Source organism: Chanodichthys erythropterus, chromosome 10 (assembly GCF_024489055.1).
Source record: "Chanodichthys erythropterus isolate Z2021 chromosome 10, ASM2448905v1, whole genome shotgun sequence".
Taxonomy (NCBI): Eukaryota; Metazoa; Chordata; class Actinopteri; order Cypriniformes; family Xenocyprididae; genus Chanodichthys; species Chanodichthys erythropterus.
Genome location: NC_090230.1, coordinates 44,178,694 through 44,196,473, shown reverse-complemented (window position 1 = coordinate 44,196,473; position 17,780 = coordinate 44,178,694). Strand labels below are relative to the sequence as shown.

At 36.7% G+C, this 17,780-nt stretch overlaps 1 protein-coding gene across 6 annotated transcripts in view; it reads right to left on the bottom strand.

Annotated features, from left to right (window-relative positions):
- Positions 1 to 17,780, bottom strand: part of LOC137028714 (HMG box transcription factor BBX) — a 42,260-nt gene that overhangs the window by 21,410 nt on the left and 3,070 nt on the right. For all 6 annotated transcript variants that reach the window (XM_067397860.1, XM_067397859.1, XM_067397861.1 and 3 more), the window contains exons 2-6: positions 13,642 to 13,723; positions 4,248 to 4,419; positions 1,671 to 1,928; positions 1,261 to 1,462; positions 968 to 1,035 (exon numbers count right to left, since the gene is read on the bottom strand). In XM_067397860.1, the coding sequence (XP_067253961.1) occupies positions 968 to 1,035; positions 1,261 to 1,462; positions 1,671 to 1,928; positions 4,248 to 4,406 (687 nt within the window). In that variant the 5' untranslated portion in view covers positions 4,407 to 4,419; positions 13,642 to 13,723. The remainder of the gene's footprint in view (positions 1 to 967; positions 1,036 to 1,260; positions 1,463 to 1,670; positions 1,929 to 4,247; positions 4,420 to 13,641; positions 13,724 to 17,780) is intronic.

Below are 17,780 nucleotides of genomic sequence, written 5' to 3'. Positions count from 1 at the left end.
AATTTTAAAGGGGTGGTTCAGTGTTTTTTTTTTAGGCATTTTTCTTTAACATTTTTTGTAGGCAATAAACTGCCATAACTTTAAAAGACAATATCTCCGTTTGCATTAAACGTTCAGCGCTGTAACTTTGCAGATACTGTTTATGCTCAACCAGCAACATTACACACTAACTAAAGTTAAAAAAGTAAAATCGCATGGAACCACCCCTTTAAAGAGAAATGTCGGAGGATTTTGATATAAGAGAAGAAGAGCCTGAGTTTGTTGCCCAGCCATGTTTGTTTGAACCGCAAGAGGTGTCCAAGCTTACGCTACTCCTACATCCTGCATCATACATCGCTTCAGGGGTTAGTTTTGTGGCGTAAGTTGGCGTAAGCTGGTTTGCGCAGTATGCGTGCGGTCATCTGCCGGAAGTTAGTTTTTTTTAGCTTATAAAGTTTTAAATATGTGTATTTTTCTTACAGCTTCGTTTTATTAATTTAATAACCATTTAATAACCCCCTGGGCATTTAATAACCCCCTGGAGTCATATGGATTATTTTTAACAACCATTATAAAGTTTAAAGAGCCAAGATATTTTTAAATATATCTCTGAATGTGTTCATCTGAAAGAAGATAGTCATATACACCTATGATGGCTTGAGTGTAAGTAAATCAAGAGATCATTTTCATTTTTGGTGAACTATCCCTTTCAATCATTGTTTTTAAAGATTAACTTTTAGTGAGAGTTAGATGACAAAGTTATTCTAAATATAAAAATAGTACGCATGAGCATGCACAATTAAATATTCATAATCATCCAATAAAGGTATGGTAATAATCATCTCTAATTTTAATCAAAATATGGCATTACGTCATACAGTCCATAGGTTTGCATTCACAGAACAGTCTTGAATGTTTTAATTTGATCAAAGGTGGTACTTGGGCTGAAAGGTTATTTTATATATTTATTAAAATTATGTTACTGTACCTCTCTGGCGGTCAGCGCATGCTCCCCGGCTAACAGCAGCATGCTTAGGCCCCCCATCTTATTGGGATCTATAAAAACAAATATTAAGTAGCTCAGCTGTTTTAAACCTTGATGATAATAAGAAATGTTTCTTAAGCACCATGTGACAATGAAGACTGGAGTAATGATGCTGAAAACCTTTGCCATCACAAACTTTTAAAAATACATTCAAATATAAAATTGTAGTAATAAAGACTTTTTTCAAAAACAGCAGTGTATGTGTGTACACATTCAGGTGCTTGTTTTGTTCCTACCAGCCATGGCGAAGTTGAGTTGAGGTGTGCTGTCAGTTTTGGCCTGTTTTTTGGCAACTGAAGGATCCTTACTAGGGTTGGAGGGAAGAGACCAGACCTTCTTGCGGGCGTTACTCACAGAGTGGGAGGGACTCTTTACCGGCTTGTTTGTGGCAGGACACCATTTGTAACCAGGGTTAGCTTTCATGAACGCATCCTTGTACTGTGTCAGACAGAACATACCATCAAATAATAATTTAAACGCTGATTCACATCAGCCTTTTTTTTCCTGCTGTCTTTGAGGAGTTAAAAACAAACAGCTTTCCAAGCAGCTAAGTCAATTTTATGTTAGATAAGAGTTTAACATTTCCAATCGTTATCACTACAAAAAAAACAAGGGACTTATTGTGTGTGGTCTGCCTCCTTTTTACCTCCTTAGCCATGTCTGTGTATTTCTGTTTTTCTTTGGGGTCCAGTACGGCCCACCAGTCTGCCAGGATCTTAGTGGCCCCCCGGTTGTCTAGTCGCGGATGCTCCTGTCGGACCAGCGAGCGGTGGCGTTTGCAGAACAGCAGAAAGGCGTTCATGGGCCGTCGAGCCCGCTGCTCAGAGGAGTATTCTTCACTGTCATCTTCCATCCCGCCACACTCTCCCTCCTGGGCTCTGGTCTCTGCACATAACACTGGCTCCTGGGGTGAAAAGTGAGGAAAAAAATTAGATAGACACACAAAGGGACCTGGTTAATTTCAACAGCAAGAGTGGACAAAGCTACACTAAGATAAAATCAAGGTCTATTCACACATTTTTGCTGCAATATTTCACCACAGTAAGATATTAAAATGAAACAATCAATATGGATCGCTTCACATTAAACAAGGGAGTCGTGTTTTTATTTTAAAAGAATTTTGAAGATTTACATAATTATTAGCTTTTCATCAACTCACAAAGCCCCTTCAGTTCCCTCATGAACCTCCAGGGGTTCGTAACAGAAGTTTGGGAAAACCTGCATTTGAACCGCAAGGAAACTACCCAAGGTAATTTGATTTTGTCCTTCCTCCATGAAATAATTGACCAAAAAATAAGCTTTGGCACATGATTTCATACCTGTACTGATGCATTTCTGAAACTGAAACAGATTGGGTGGAAATGGCACATCTATTTTTAATAACCTTAGTTTAGTCCACCTAAAGTTAATCGTATGATCATGCTATTGCTATTTGATACTGATTATTCTCTTACTAAAGAGTATTTGATTGGGCAAATTTCTGTCTACATAGCTCTCAATATACATTCAAAAGTTTAGAATCAGTAAGATAAATACTTTAATAGCATTAAATTGATCAAAATGGACAGTAAAGACATTAAAATGTTACAAAAGATTAAGTTGAAATAAATGCTGTTCTTTTGAACTTTCTATTCATCAAAGAATCCTGAAAAAAGTGTCAGTTTCCACAAAAATATTAAGCAGCACAACTTTTTTCAACACTGATAATAATCAGAAATCTTTCTTGAGCAGCAAATCAGTATATTAGAATGATTTCTGAAGAATCATGTGACACTGAAGACTGGAGAAATGATGCTGAGAATTCAACTTTGCATCACATAGATAAATTTAATTTTAAAATATATTCAAACAGAAAACTGCTATTTTAAATTTTTTAATATTTTGCAATATTACAGTTTTTACTGTATTTTTGATAAAAAAATAAATAAATGCTGTCTTGGTGAGCATAAGATACGCCTTTCAAAAACAGAAAAAAAATCTTACCAGTCCCAAACATTTGAACAGTAATTTAAAGCTGCAGTCTGTAACTTTTTTTTGGTTAAAAATTATCCAAAATCAATTGTTGAGCAAGTACATAACCAGCCAGTGTTCAAAACCATCTCATTATCTTAGCCCGATTCACAACAGTAAGCTTGTAATAATGTTTTAAAATAAGAGCGACCTGGTGGATTTCCGCGTGAAATTCGAGCATGCAGCAGTTTGTCTTTGCGTCATTACGTCACGTCCGTAAACAAAAAGAGGGAGTCGAGGCAAGTCGGTTTTATCATGTGAGGATGCTGCTTGTAGCGAATCATTTATAGCCTGCTCTCACAGCAGCTGAAATAATTAAACGTCACTGACACTGACAATCATCAGTGACAACTGGAGATTCACCCGTAGTCAAAAAGCAAAAGTCTTTGGACTGTGGAGTGGCTACAGAAATTGAAATCTACAGGTAACGCTAATATACACCAAATACACATAGTGTGCATCTCAATCAGCTCCTAGTTCAGTAGTCAGGGCACTGATAAGGGAATCGGCCACATTCATTTATGTGATTATACTGATTCATGACCTAGGGAGCTGATTGAGATGCAGGGATAGTCACGCAATGCTGATGTTGTTAATATTAACAATTTGAGAATAAAGTATAACAGTAATAATAATTTGCACGGTTTGACATGATCCGAGCTAAGCGATCGTTAGATTTAACCATCATTGGCAGCACGATTTATTGTAGGCCTAATGCTTTTTTCCTCAGTTGGTCAGAACAAAAGTGGCAGAAATGTTACTTGCTTGTTCAGATGATATTTTCCAGTGAAAATTCTTATATTGGTCATACTTTCAAGACATAGAATCTGTGATTCTGAAGTTCAGTATCCACACCGGTGCGGTGACTGACAGCAAACATTAGATTCATCCGCGCTGAGCCGTGCCGACGCACAACCCACGTACGTAATGATAACTATTCCGCATATGACTGCAATTGCATTTTTCAAACAGAGATGGCGACAAAGAAAAATGGCGGACTGCAGCTTTATGTAAACTTTAAATGTTTAAATTGCCTAAAAGCACATTTTGTCAATGTTTAGAAGTACACCAGCATACAGATGACCTCAAAACACGTGAACCAATAGCCACAAAACTCTCATTTTACAGACTTCCGGTCTTTAAAGAGCAACTGCCATAACGAACACAACACTAATGGCAGTGTTAATGCAATGCAGTTTGATTAATCATTCACCTTCTCCAGCTCTTCTTCATCTTCCTCCTCCTCTTCCTCAGAGAAGTCTGGGGCTTTCTTGGCCAGCAGCGGGTGCCACTGCAGACACTTGCGTTTGGGCCGCTTTCCGCTGACCTCTCCCTCCACCGGAGGTTCTTTCCCTCCACCTCCACCCTTCATACTGCTGCTGACCCTGATGAGGGCAAAGGTCAGAGGTCAAACACAGCCCTTAATGCTCTTCAACATAATATAACAGACAATAGGACAGGAAGAGGCCGTGACACACTGATAATTACATTGCCTGGTAGTTAAGTCAAAGGTAAAATGTGTAATTGGTTACAACGAGGAAAAAAAATAAAATAAGAGACAGAAAGGCAGCCACAGTCTGTAAATATAATAAGATATAGAAGAAAAGGCAAGACTATAATAATGTATTTTTGATACAGCTATAAATCAAGTGGGGTGAATCTAAGCATTATTAGCTGTGGATAAGGAAACTTAAAACACTGTTGATTCAGCGCAAATTCAATGTACAGTGTGTTCCTGTGTGCATTGTTAGTTCAAGAAAAAAACAGGCATGTTGTCGAGTGCAGTGCGGCGCAGTGTTCGCTGATGGAGAGCGGACACAGGGTTCCCTGTCTATCTCAGCACTGTTCTTCTGCATCTGCAGCACCGGTGCAGCTCTACTGTACATGTGACCTTCACAAACACCAACTCTCTCCTCTCCAATAGGACCAGAGCACACATATCGCACACGTTCGCCGCATGCACACAAACAGGAAGGGGAACACACACACACACACACCCAGTCACATCACCATGAAACTTAACATACTAGCTCACTTCTAGACTGTTCCCTAACTCATGTGCCTCAATTATCATGCGTTACATTTTAAACTGCACACAGGAAGGATCCAGAATGGATCTGAAATTGGGAGTACAATGTTTTAGCAGCAGACATCTTCTGGAAGGTTGTCCATAGCTTGTGTCTGCTGCCCTCTTGCTGTTAATTCAGTTACAGGACTGAACAAATGCTGACGCTAGACGAGGTCTTGCACGTTCATTCAACGTTGTTAATGTGAGAACTCAAAAAATAGCAGGTTATTAGTGGATGTAAATGTCATTTAGTCCAGATGTTTTCACATTTTTTCATGCCAAGGACCCAAAAATATCATAAGCATTTTAAAGGCAGCTATATATTTCCATGTAAAAAGTATCATATAACTTAGTGAGAATATATGTTGGTAAATTAAATAATCTGCAAAATACAAAATTAAAAATTGGATTTTGTATTGTACTAATAACAATGTGATTAATCTTAAAACGATTAAGCTAAATGTGAGAGTAGAGAGGAGAAACGCCACAGAAAGATCTCTCCCAAATAATGCTACAAACTATACAGGGAACCCTCTTATTTGGTACACTATAATATTAGAGGTTACAATTAACAACAGAGGTTCAGCTGCTATTTATTTTCAGATATAATAATTAAACTCAAATAAAAACTCAGTTGCACATAAGGTAGTTTTCATAACCACTCATCTGTCATCATGGCAAATTTATCCAAACATATCATTAACAGTAAATAAGCTCCTATCTAGTGTTTTTTTTTTATTCAAATTTTATAGCTAACTAATGAACCGTGAACTCAGGAAAACATTCCTGAGGTAAATGTGACATATTGTTCACAAGCAGTTTTATTGACATCTTTCTGCGAAACACAGATTAAGTGATTACACGAGACATGATACATTCCAGTAAGTTGTACTGTATCTTTCAACATGATGTTCATGCATGTTTTTCGAGATGCATGTTTTTCGAGACTCTTGAACTGAAGTGCAACAGCGACCTGACACGTCACATTTAAGACGGTCAAAGCGCAATTTATTATTTGAAATTCAAGATAAAATGGACAGAACTTGAAAACTGACAATTTATTTCTTATCGTAAGTAACAAAGCACAAAGCTCTTTGTAATTATTGGATTGGAGGCGATACTGTTATATTGTTAGATTTAAAAAATAAATAAATAAATGAAACAGTCCTGGCAACCCCGGCTTGAACTATGGATGATTCATAGGGTCAAATAGAGCCTGCTTTAACATTGCCATTTTTGAACTGTTAATGCGTTATTGTCGCGTTAACCAAATTAAACACAAGAGAGATTTTCTTCAAAAACAGTATGAGGAAAGATGCGTTCGACGCACACAAGTCACTCGCACATGCGCTGTTGTATGCAGACCGTCCGTGCTTTCTCAAAAATTGGGCTGGGTGTGCGGACATCCGTGGCCCCTGCTGATGACAAAAATTACGTCATGCGGATGGCTGAAGTGTACTTTGGGCTTAAAGCATTTATAAATTTCAGTTAATGTTAATTTCAACATGAATTAACTTATGTTTATAAAAATTAAATACTGTAACAAATGTACTGCTCATTGAGCCATTGTTAGTTAATGCATTACCTAATGTTAACTAATTGGACCTTATTTTAAAAAAAGTTACCAAAATATTTCACAAAACTATGCAGATTTCTCACTTTGTTGTTATGACTATAACTATGACTGTCACCAGAACAAAATAACAGCAATTAATCTAATGATCTGTTATGTAGAAAGCAAAATGAAATGAAACGAAAGAAAACAGAAAAATCTGTAAATGTTAACATATTTAATTGTTTGCTAATTTAGAGTAAATGACTAGTTCACTGAATCATGTGCTTTCAAAACTATCATTTGCATAATTTGGAATCCATTTTTTCCTGTGGGCACACAAAAGGAAACATTTTGAGGTTGTTCATGTTGCACTTTTCTATACAACGAAAGCATACAGTACCAAGTCGTTCATATGCCATTCATCTCTTTTTATGGTCCACAGAAAAGCTTTTGCGGGTTTGGAACAACATGAAGGTGAATAAATGATGACAGAAGTTTAATTTATGGGAATGCTGATTCTTTTCTGAAAGGAAAAACAAAGCACTGTAAAGCTCCATAAATCAGGCAAAAATTTTACACCGGCCATTTGAATGCCACCAATCGAGTTCCAGGACAGCAGTTCTCCCTTTATGACCGGTCACCATATGCACTAATGGGTGTTCAGCCTGAGTGGCAATAGCCCCTCTTACTGAGTGACGGCTTGATAAAGTGCAATAAAATAGACATAACAGGAGCTTACATTATCAAAAGAGAATAAAAATCACATTGAAAAAAAAAGAAAAGAATTCACATGGGAAAGATAAACATCATCTAAAATATATGGATAACACTGTGATTCGTGAGAATGTAAATATACATTAAATATACATTTTATATACTAAAAAAAAAAAATTTAAGTTTACAATAGCAATGTAAGGTGTTTTGATTAAAGGTGCCATCGAACGTTTTTTTTTTTTTCAAGATGTAATATAAGTCCAAGGTGTCCCCTGAATGTGTCTGTGAAGTTGCAGCTCAAAATACCCCATAGATTTTTCTAATTCATTTTGAGGCATAATTAGAAATGCGCCGATTCATGCTGCGGCCCCTTTAAATGCTCACGCTCCCCGCTCCACGCTTTCAACTCCATCACTGCATAAACAAAGTTCACACAGCTAATTTAACCCTCAAAATGGATCTTTACAAAGTGTTCGTCATGCATGCTGCACGCATACATCGGATTATGTGAGTATTGTATTTATTTGGATGTTTACATTTGATTCTGAATGAGTTTGATGGTGTTCCGTGGCTAACGGCTAAAGCTACACTGTTGGAGAGATTTATAAAGAATGAAGTTGTGTTTATGAATTATACAGACTGCAAGTGTTTAAAAATGAAAATAGCGATGGCTCTCTTTTCTCCGTGAATACAGTAAGAAACGATGGTAACTTTAACCACATTTAAAGGTCCCGTTCTTCGTGATCCCATGTTTCAAACTTTAGTTAATGTGTAATGTTGTTGTTAGAGTATAAATAAAATCTGTAAAATTTTAAAGCTCAAAGTTCAATGCCAAGCGAGATATTTTATTTAACAGAAGTCGCCTACATCGAACGGGCAGTTTGGACTACATCCCTCTACTTCCTTCTTTAATGACGTCACTAAAACAGTTTTTTGACTAACCTCCGCCCACAGGAATACACAAGAGTTGCGTTTGTAGAGTGTGTTTGTCGCCATGTGGTCGAAACGCTGTTATTTTCATCCCGCAGTCCAATCACCGGGTCTGATTCCGGCTCAAATTGATAGGGTAAAATTAAAGACATGTTTACAATAACACTGAGCGCATGCATCTCCACGTTATGGTAAGAGGCGTGACCTTTCCGGGCAAGGTGCTGTCGAATCACAACACAGGAAGCGCTGGCACAATCAGAACTCGTTACGTATTTCTGAAGGAGGGACTTCATAGAACAAGGAAGTCATCAGCCCGTTTTTATGACGGTGGAAACAGCGGTATACAGATAAGTAAATTCTGTGGAAAATACTCTGTTTTTTTACACGCGAAACATGAACACATGTTATATTGCACACTATAAACACAATCAAAGCTTCAAAAAAACAGGAAAAACGGGACCTTTAACAGTACATTAGCAACATGCTAACGAAATATTTAGAAAGACAATTTACAAATATCACTAAAAATATAATGTTATCATGGATCATGTCAGTTATTATCGCTCCATCTGCCATTTTTCGCTATTGTCCTTGCTTGCTTACCTAGTCTGATGATTCAGCTGTGCAACTCCAGACGTTAATTCTGGCTGCCCTTGTGTAATGCCTAGAACATGGGCTGGCATATGCAAATATTGGGGGCGAACACCCTGACTGTTACGTAACAGTCGGTGTTATATTGAGATTTGCCTGTTCTTCAGAGGTCTTTTAAACAAATGAGATTTATATAAGAAGGAGGAAGCATTGGAGTTTGAGACTCACTGTATGTCATTTACAGGTACTGAACTCTTGTTATTCAACTATGCCGAGGTAAATTCAATTTTCAATTCAATGGCACCTTTAATAAATCTACTGACTAAACAATCAGACTTGAATAATACAGACTCTTGTAGATCTCGTAGACATTTGATCATGTATCATTTGATTTTAGTTTGAGTAAACCAATTCTGTGGTTAACTTTGTTTCTGCCTAATAAATAACATTACTGTCAAAAGAAATCCGAGTGAAAAGTGAATGCTTTGTTTACAGTTCAGGCAACATGATGAAATAAAATTGGAAATCTTGAAAGAGACATTACAATATAAGTTTTTACCCTTCCTGTTAGGGCTGCATGATATAGTGTTTTAGCATTGAAATCGCGATGTGTTTATCCGCGATAGTCACATTGCAGGATGTGCGATGTATAGTATAAGGATTATTAATCCATACGGACCAGACACCACGGTTCACGTGATTAATTTCAAAGTTTAACCATCATTCAATGAAAGTTTATCATCTGAACATGTTTTAGGTCCTGTCAGTTTAAACATTTAAGAGATTCTAAACCATTTGAGCGCACAAAGACACGAAAGAGAACTTAATTCTGCACGTGAACGCAGATTGCAGTTCTCTTCTGCATCTATTTGTGCCTGAAAGGACACATACATGCAAAAAACTGTGAAAATGCATGTAAAAGATCAACTATCCTCGTAAATACAATTGATTATGGATTAGGTGAACGAAACAATTGAGAAAGAAAACCAGATGTGTAACAGTATTTTAGATCCGCGCCGGGCTGCTTTCTGTGTCGTTAATGTTAATCAAACAAAACACAAGAGAAAAATCATGTTTAAAAAAATTTAATTTATACAGTGAGATTATGCAGTGTTATTTTATATTCAATTTCAGTACCTGAATACCGTTAGACTTACCTGAAAAATATAAAGCACTATTTATTTCATGTGTATCTTTTTATGATATTTATCTATGCTTGTAATTTGTTCATTATGTTCTATGCATACTCACTCACCTACAAAATCACCCCAATCATCCTAGAACGATTAATTTTAAATAGAGCCATTCATTTTATCTGGCAAATTTTTTTCATATAGCAGAAAAACAAAATATCGCAATGCACTTTTTTCCAATATCGTGCAGCCCTACTTCCTACATGTGTTTTACGTTTGCATGGATTCTCTGACATTCCTGTCTTATGTACTCTCATGTACTTGCCATGCAAGGACTACTTTCAAAAACAAATTTTATCTAAATTTCCCAAATTTGAATGAAACAAGAGTTCGATTCAGTTTGAACCCTCACTGAAACAAGACAGGGATACAGGTTTGCAGTTAAAAAAGTTATTCTTCATTAATCATAACTTTAATATGAATGTAGTCTAAACTGCTCTATTTGAACAGCAAACATAATGCAGATACTGACAAACAGGTATGTGTTGTGGCACCTTGATACCTTAAAGGATTAGTTCACTTCTGAATTAAAATTTCCTGATAATTTACTCACCCCCATGTCATCCAAGATGTTCATGTCTTTATTTCTTGGGTCAAAAAAAAATTAAGGTTTTTGAGGAAAACATTCCAGGATTTTTCTCCATATAGTGGACTTCAGTGGGGTTCACTGGGTGGAAGGTTTAAATTGAAGTTTCAGTGCAGCTTCAAAGGGCTCTACATGATCCCAGGCGAGCAGTAAGAGTCTTATCTTGCAAAACGATTGGTCATTTTCTAAATGTTTTTTAAAAAATGTATATACTTTTTAACTACAAATGCTCATCTTGCACTGCTCTGCAATCCACCATGCATGACAATATCACTTTAGAAAGGTCATGCGACATAGGTGAAAGTACAGATCCAGTGTCTACAAAGCGAAAGTGCAAAGACTAAGCCAAACAGCCTTTATAAAAAAAAAGGTAAAACAACAATGTCGGACGATTTTGAAGTCGGAAGAGAATATGAGAAATGTTTTTCGCCCTACCACAGTACTTCTGCCTACGTCATTGTGTGACCTTTTGAACGCGATTACATCATGCGTAGCATATCACAGAGCAGTGCAAGATGAGCATTTGTGGTTTAAAAGTATATACATTTTAATTTTTTTAGAAAATGAACGATTGTTTCACTAGACAAGACCCATATTCCACACCTGTGAACATGTAGAGCCCTTTGAAACTGCACTGAAACTGCAATTTGGACCTTCAACCCAGTGAACCCCAGTGAAGTCCACTATATGGAGAAAAATCCTGGAATGTTTTCCTCAAAAATGAAGCAAGAAAGACATGAACATCTTGGATGACATGGGGGTGAGTAAATTATCAGGAAAGTGAAAGTGAAGTGAACTAATCCTTTAATACCTTAAAGTTGTGGCACCTTGATACCTTAATATTGTCGAAAAGACTGTAATGTAAAACAATTTTAACTTATAAAGATATACCTTGATAATCAATTAAAAGATTTTCAGACAGGATGGGAAGAGGTGTTGGCAAAGTTCCTCATCTGATTTGTCAAAATGCAATAATACAGACCAAAAATGTGGGTTTAAGGTCTCAGGTATAATCTAGGCTGCTTTACATAAAACAATATTCTGGGGCCCGTACAGTAATGGTAGTTAAAGGGATAGTTCACCCAAAAATGAAAATGTTGATGTTTATCTGCTTACCCCCAGGGCATCCAAGATGTAGGTGACTTTGTTTCTTCAGTAGATCACAAATGATGATTTTTAACTACAACCGTTGCCATCTGTCAGCCGTATAATGGGTGTCAATGCATAGACAAATCCAAATTAAACCCTGCGGCTCATGACGGCACATTGATGTCCTAATACATAAAACAATTGGTTTGTGCGAGAAACTGAACAGTATTTATATCATTTTTTACCTCTAATACACCACTATGTCCAACTGTGTTCAGCATTCACTTAGTGAGGTCTGATCGCGCTCTGACAACAGCAGTGATGTCTAGCACTCATTGAAGTATAAGCGCGAGACATCACTGCCATTGTCAGAGCGCGATCAGACCTCACTAATCGAGTGCTGAACGCAGTTGGACATAGTGTTGTATTAGAGATAAAAAATTATATAAATACTGTCCGGTTTCTCGCACAAACCAATTGTTTCATGTCTTAGGACATCAATGTGCCGTCATGAGCCGCAGGGTTTAATTTGGATTTGTCTGTGCATGTTTTTTTGACTCTTATAGATGGAGTTCCCATTGACACCCATTATACGGCTGACAGATGGCAACGGTTGTAGTTAAAAATCATCATTTGTGTTCTACTGAAGAAACAAAGTCACCTACATCTTGGATGCCCTGGGGATAAGCAGATAAACATCAAATTTTCATTTTTGGGTGAATTATCCTTTTAAACAAACTCAGGGTTTAAGGATTAGTCCAGGTTGACAAATATACTTTGATATTATATTCACATGTAGTCAATTTTAAAATTATTGATTCTAAAGCTCATTTATATTACATACAATCTTTACATTATATATATATATATATATTCATTTAAACTAAGTGCTTAATAATTCACCAACTAAAATTGTGTGTAATGGATTAAGGGAATAATATTATTACATAAATAATATCTAAATCGTACAAAATTATTATTAAAATTGATCATGCTACTTACCAGCAGAAATAATGAAATCAAACTTTAATGATGCACTTTTGATGAATGGAATGCAAAGCTACAGTTTGATGATACTGTGTAAGTGGAAAGGTTAAAAAACAACAGTTTTGGTATTCATATGTAAATATCAACAGTGAACTTGGGTTTGCATTATCAAACTATTAGCTAGAAAAAACAAAACAAAAAACAAAACCTTGAATAGCACAATCATACAAACATTAATTGCTCTTTAAACCTCCTTGCGCCGTGTCCTAAGAAACTGCGTTCACCTGTTATCCTTAGGTTAAATTTGACCAACATCGAAAACCATTAAAAATTCATGAATTCTTAATTAGGGTTCAACGGATCTGAAGAAACTAATTAAAGAAAATCACTTTTGCTGGTCTTAAAGTACATGATGATGAAAATCGTTATATACTTGTTAAATTTGAGAAAATTGATGGAGTATAACAATTTGATTATGAACTTTTCCTTAAATTCATTCACTTTTGGCATTTCATACTATCTCACATTTGAAATTTCTATATTACCATTGATAATAGAAAATGAATGACATGCTATGGATTTTATAATATGCTGTCATATGATTATCAAAAGTACAATTTGTTATTGATGCAGTCAATCAGGAAAGTAGACCATGTTTGAACAGACTGGCTCTTTGCATGATAAAAGGTTGAAGAATGAATATGTGTTTTATCTCGGATTGAGCACAACCCAATAAGCAGGTGATTATGTACAGACACAAGCTTAAAATCTGTGATGTAATGAGTGTTTGATCCGTGATGTTAAGGCATCAGATCCCAATTAGACTGTGAATTTAAGAGATATAACAACTGATGAAAGGGAAAAACACATGGCATGAAGTGAAGGCGTACTTACAGAGCCACAGAATATGGAAATACGGTATTTGAAAGATGAGGATGGATCTGTCAGTCAGGCTGTATCATGCGATGAAGATGACCTACAAAGTAAAACAAAAAAAAAAAACACACTGTGCCCTCAGTACAGGAATAAAACGTTGAAAGCAAAGCCAAATGCACCAAATAACGCTGTCCCGAGTCCGACCTCGTTGGTCAGCGACATTTTAACTGTGTTGTGGATTTGAATAGTTAGAGGCATGCGTGCACCGCTTCAGCTTCAAACTACGGTGGCATCTTTGGTGTTATTGATGGAAGCATAAAGTTATGACACAATATACACTGAATTCATTAAATCCACTTTTATTATGGCAAGCTACAGTAACATTTACTCCCTAACTAGTATATATTTACTAATACTTATTTTTTTTATGTTACTAATACAAAAGTGTCATTCACAATGACAGTGATTTGCAGCAAACAAGTGAACAGACATTGATTTTCGGATTACCACTAAATAGTCCAATGGTGACTAGTATCTCTTTCAATTTAACCATTTATAATTTATTAATCTGATATTAGTACTCATTCATTAGACATTTGTTCTTATTCCAACAGTGGACTATAATTTAGTCACCTGTACTTATTCAATAGATGCTAGTATTATCTAGCAGTGACAAGCAAATGTAGTAACAAACAACATAATGACTTGAATTCAAACTCGAATAAGTACAACTATTGAAAAATAGTCAGAAATGAATAACTGATTTCTGAACCACAGATTCCCATAAAATTCTATTCAATTGCAACTGAATAGACACTAGATGCTACTTATTGGAATTAGGGATGCAGCAATGTATCGGCCAATAATCGGTATCAGCCAATAAAAGCAATTATTATCACTATCGGCCATTGGTTTATTGTTTAAAAACAGCAGATGATCAGGGCTGATTATATCCTGTCAATCAAAAGGGGGCGGAAAAACGTGTCAGACTTCAACTTATATTGTGTGTGAAGAGTGATCGTTGTGGCATCAAAGATGTAGGTGACTTTGTTTCTTCAGTAGAACACAAATGATGAATTTTCTAACTCCAACCGTTGCCGTCTGTCAGCCGAATAATGCATGTGAATGGGAACTCTATCAATAAGATTAAAAAAACTTGCTTAGACAAATCCAAATTAAACCCTGCGGCTCGTGACAAAACATTAATGTCCTAAGACACAAAACGATCGGTTTATGCGAGAAACCGAACAGTATTTATATAATTTTTTACCTCTATTACACCACTGTGTCCAACTGCGTTCAGCATTCGCTTAGGGAGGTCTGATCGCGCTCTGACAACGGCAGTGATGTCTTGCGCGTATACTTCAATGAGTGCTAGACATCACTGCCGTTGTCAGAGTGCGATCACACCTCACTAAGTGAGTGCTGAACGCAGTTGGACATAGTGTTGTATTAGAGGTAAAAAATGATATAAATACTGTTCGGTTTCTCGCATAAACCGATCGTTTCGTGTCTTAGGACATCAATGTGTCGTCACGAGCCACAGGGTTTAATTTGGATTTGTCTAAACAAGTTTTTTGGACTCTTATTGATAAGAGTTCCCATTGACACCCATTATACGGCTGACAGACGGCAACGGTTGGAGTTAAAAATCATAATTTGTGTTCTACTGAAGAAACAAAGTCACCTACATCTTGGATGCGCTGGGGGTAAGCAGATAAACATCAAATTTTCATTTTTGGGTGAACTATGCCTTTAAATGTATCATGGTCTCATGTAATTGCTCAATGAGTGTTTCAACTGCGGAATTACATCAATAAAACAGCTTGTGAACAATATGTTACTTAACGTTGCATTTACCTCAGGAATGTTCTCCAATATTCACAGTTTGTTTGTTTGCTATAAAAACACTAGAGAGAGGAGCTTTTTTACTGTTAATTATACATGTATGCTTGAATAAATTTGTCATGAAGACAGTTTGTGAAAACTAACATTTTTTTTCTTAAGAAAATCAAAATATCTGTATTGGTAGATATCATTCTGAAAAATCGGTTATCAGTATTGGTGGAGAAATTTACTATTGGTGCATCTCTAATTGGAATAAGTATTAGTATCTAATGAATAAAGCCACGTTCATACTAGCAACTTTGTTGTTGCATTTCTTTAGTCGCTGCACTTGTTGGTTGCTAGTAGCCATACTTACAGGTTGACCTAGTCTCGCGTAGCCAGACCTTCAGACTGACGGCAGAAGGTCTGGACTCTATCGCAGCTTTCATTGGCCAAGGACCGCAAAAGAGGACGTTTGACTGACATGTAATGCAACCAATCACAGTTTGTTTTGTTACGAATCATGTTTAAAGTCGATGTTCTTATAATAACAAACCGGCGTACATCTAATAAATTATTCATTCAAAAACGTTGTGTAAGTTTACTGCAACAATGGAGCCGTGAACTTCACGAACGTTTGAAAATCCAGCATTTAGTTGATCCTGGTAATCACTAATTGTCACAGTTGTAAACACGACAGCGTTCTTCTTCTACAAGGGGGTTTGGCGTCACGGCATTTGTTTCCAGGCGGACCATTAAAGAACGCAACACACACGTCTCCTGGACATCCTGTATAACTCAACCAACCAGATGACGACTTTGAAAATACTGAAGTGTTTCAGACGTTCAGCCAAAGGTCTGTGGGTGGGACGTCTGAGGCTGAGACTAAGGTTGACCTAACAAGATACTAAAAGTCACTACTGCTAAAATGTTGTTCAATGTCATTTTGTGCATTAACATGTGCAAGTGCAGCTATCTATCTGTGCCAAGAACACAAACACAAGGCTATTTGGGCCCATGCACAATTACTTGTCATGCATTGTTTACATTACATTTTATATATAAAGTCACTGCATGAAGTCAAATTACATTTACATTAAGTTAAAGTCGGCATGAAATGAATTCATCCTATTTTTTAAATGCATGTCACTGATCTTATAGTGAACAATTTATTGGATGTATACGTTTCATTTTTGAAAAAGGTTTGACCTCGTAATGTTTAATCAAAACACTGGATTTTCTGGTGAAAATGACAGACTTCTCTCTGGTGACATATGCCAGACTTCTCCAATCATTTAGCCCGCTTAAACTCTTGCAAGATCCCACTTATCTGCCTCCACTTTTGAGTGCAACACCCACATCTCAATCAACAACTGATGGATTGAACCAAGTTCCCTCCTAACATTTGATATTTTTTGATGATTTGTTACACTTGGATGTCCATAATGGGATGTCCATCATTGCTAAGCAACCTCACAAATAGTTGTGATTGGTCGTTCATACTTAGAGCGATTAAATTGCTGGACATTACTGAGTTGCTGTAGCCTATTCCAGTCTGCATTCCTACTCATACTCCTACTGATGTCGCGTCGCTGCACGTTTGCTTTTCAACTTTTTGCATCGCCAACAGTCATAATCACTCATGTCGAATGAACAACTTCCTGCTGCATTTCCACTGCATATCACTGTCAGTGTGAACACCTTTATCGCCATATGCATTTACATCTAATGAATAGTTACTAGTGAATGTAAACAATAGGGCTTTTCACAATGTGCTTAACCCTGGGTTTTTATCATTCTGAACCTTGCTTTTAACCCGGAGTACAGGTAGGTTTCACACTTGTAATTTAGAAGCGGGACTGGCACCGCTTTTTACCCGGGGACAGGGTTATGAACTCTGCTTTGAGCAGGGTTAGCATGGCTTTTGCAGTGTTAACCCCAAACTTGCTCAGTGTGAAACAATGCACTGTTAGAATGTTACGGCTAGATGCTTAGCATAAGACAACCAAATGCGTGCCTCATATTCGCATGCTTTGGAAAGTCATGAAAACACTGTGTGTTGTATATACAGTATAGCGTTTGGGGGGAAAAACGTCAAATGGTGACAGAAAATGCGACAATTGGAGTGAAGAATAGGACACTTCCTTCTTACCTTTACAGTCCAAAAAGTCCATTCAGGATAACTTTGATAATACAGGGCAATATACAATATGAGGTTGCAGAATGCTAGAGCATTTATGTAAACATTTTGCATGCAGCATTCCTCCAATGAGTGACAGTGACACAAAAAATGTGGAATTACGGATGTTAACCTGTTAAGCTAAAGGTTT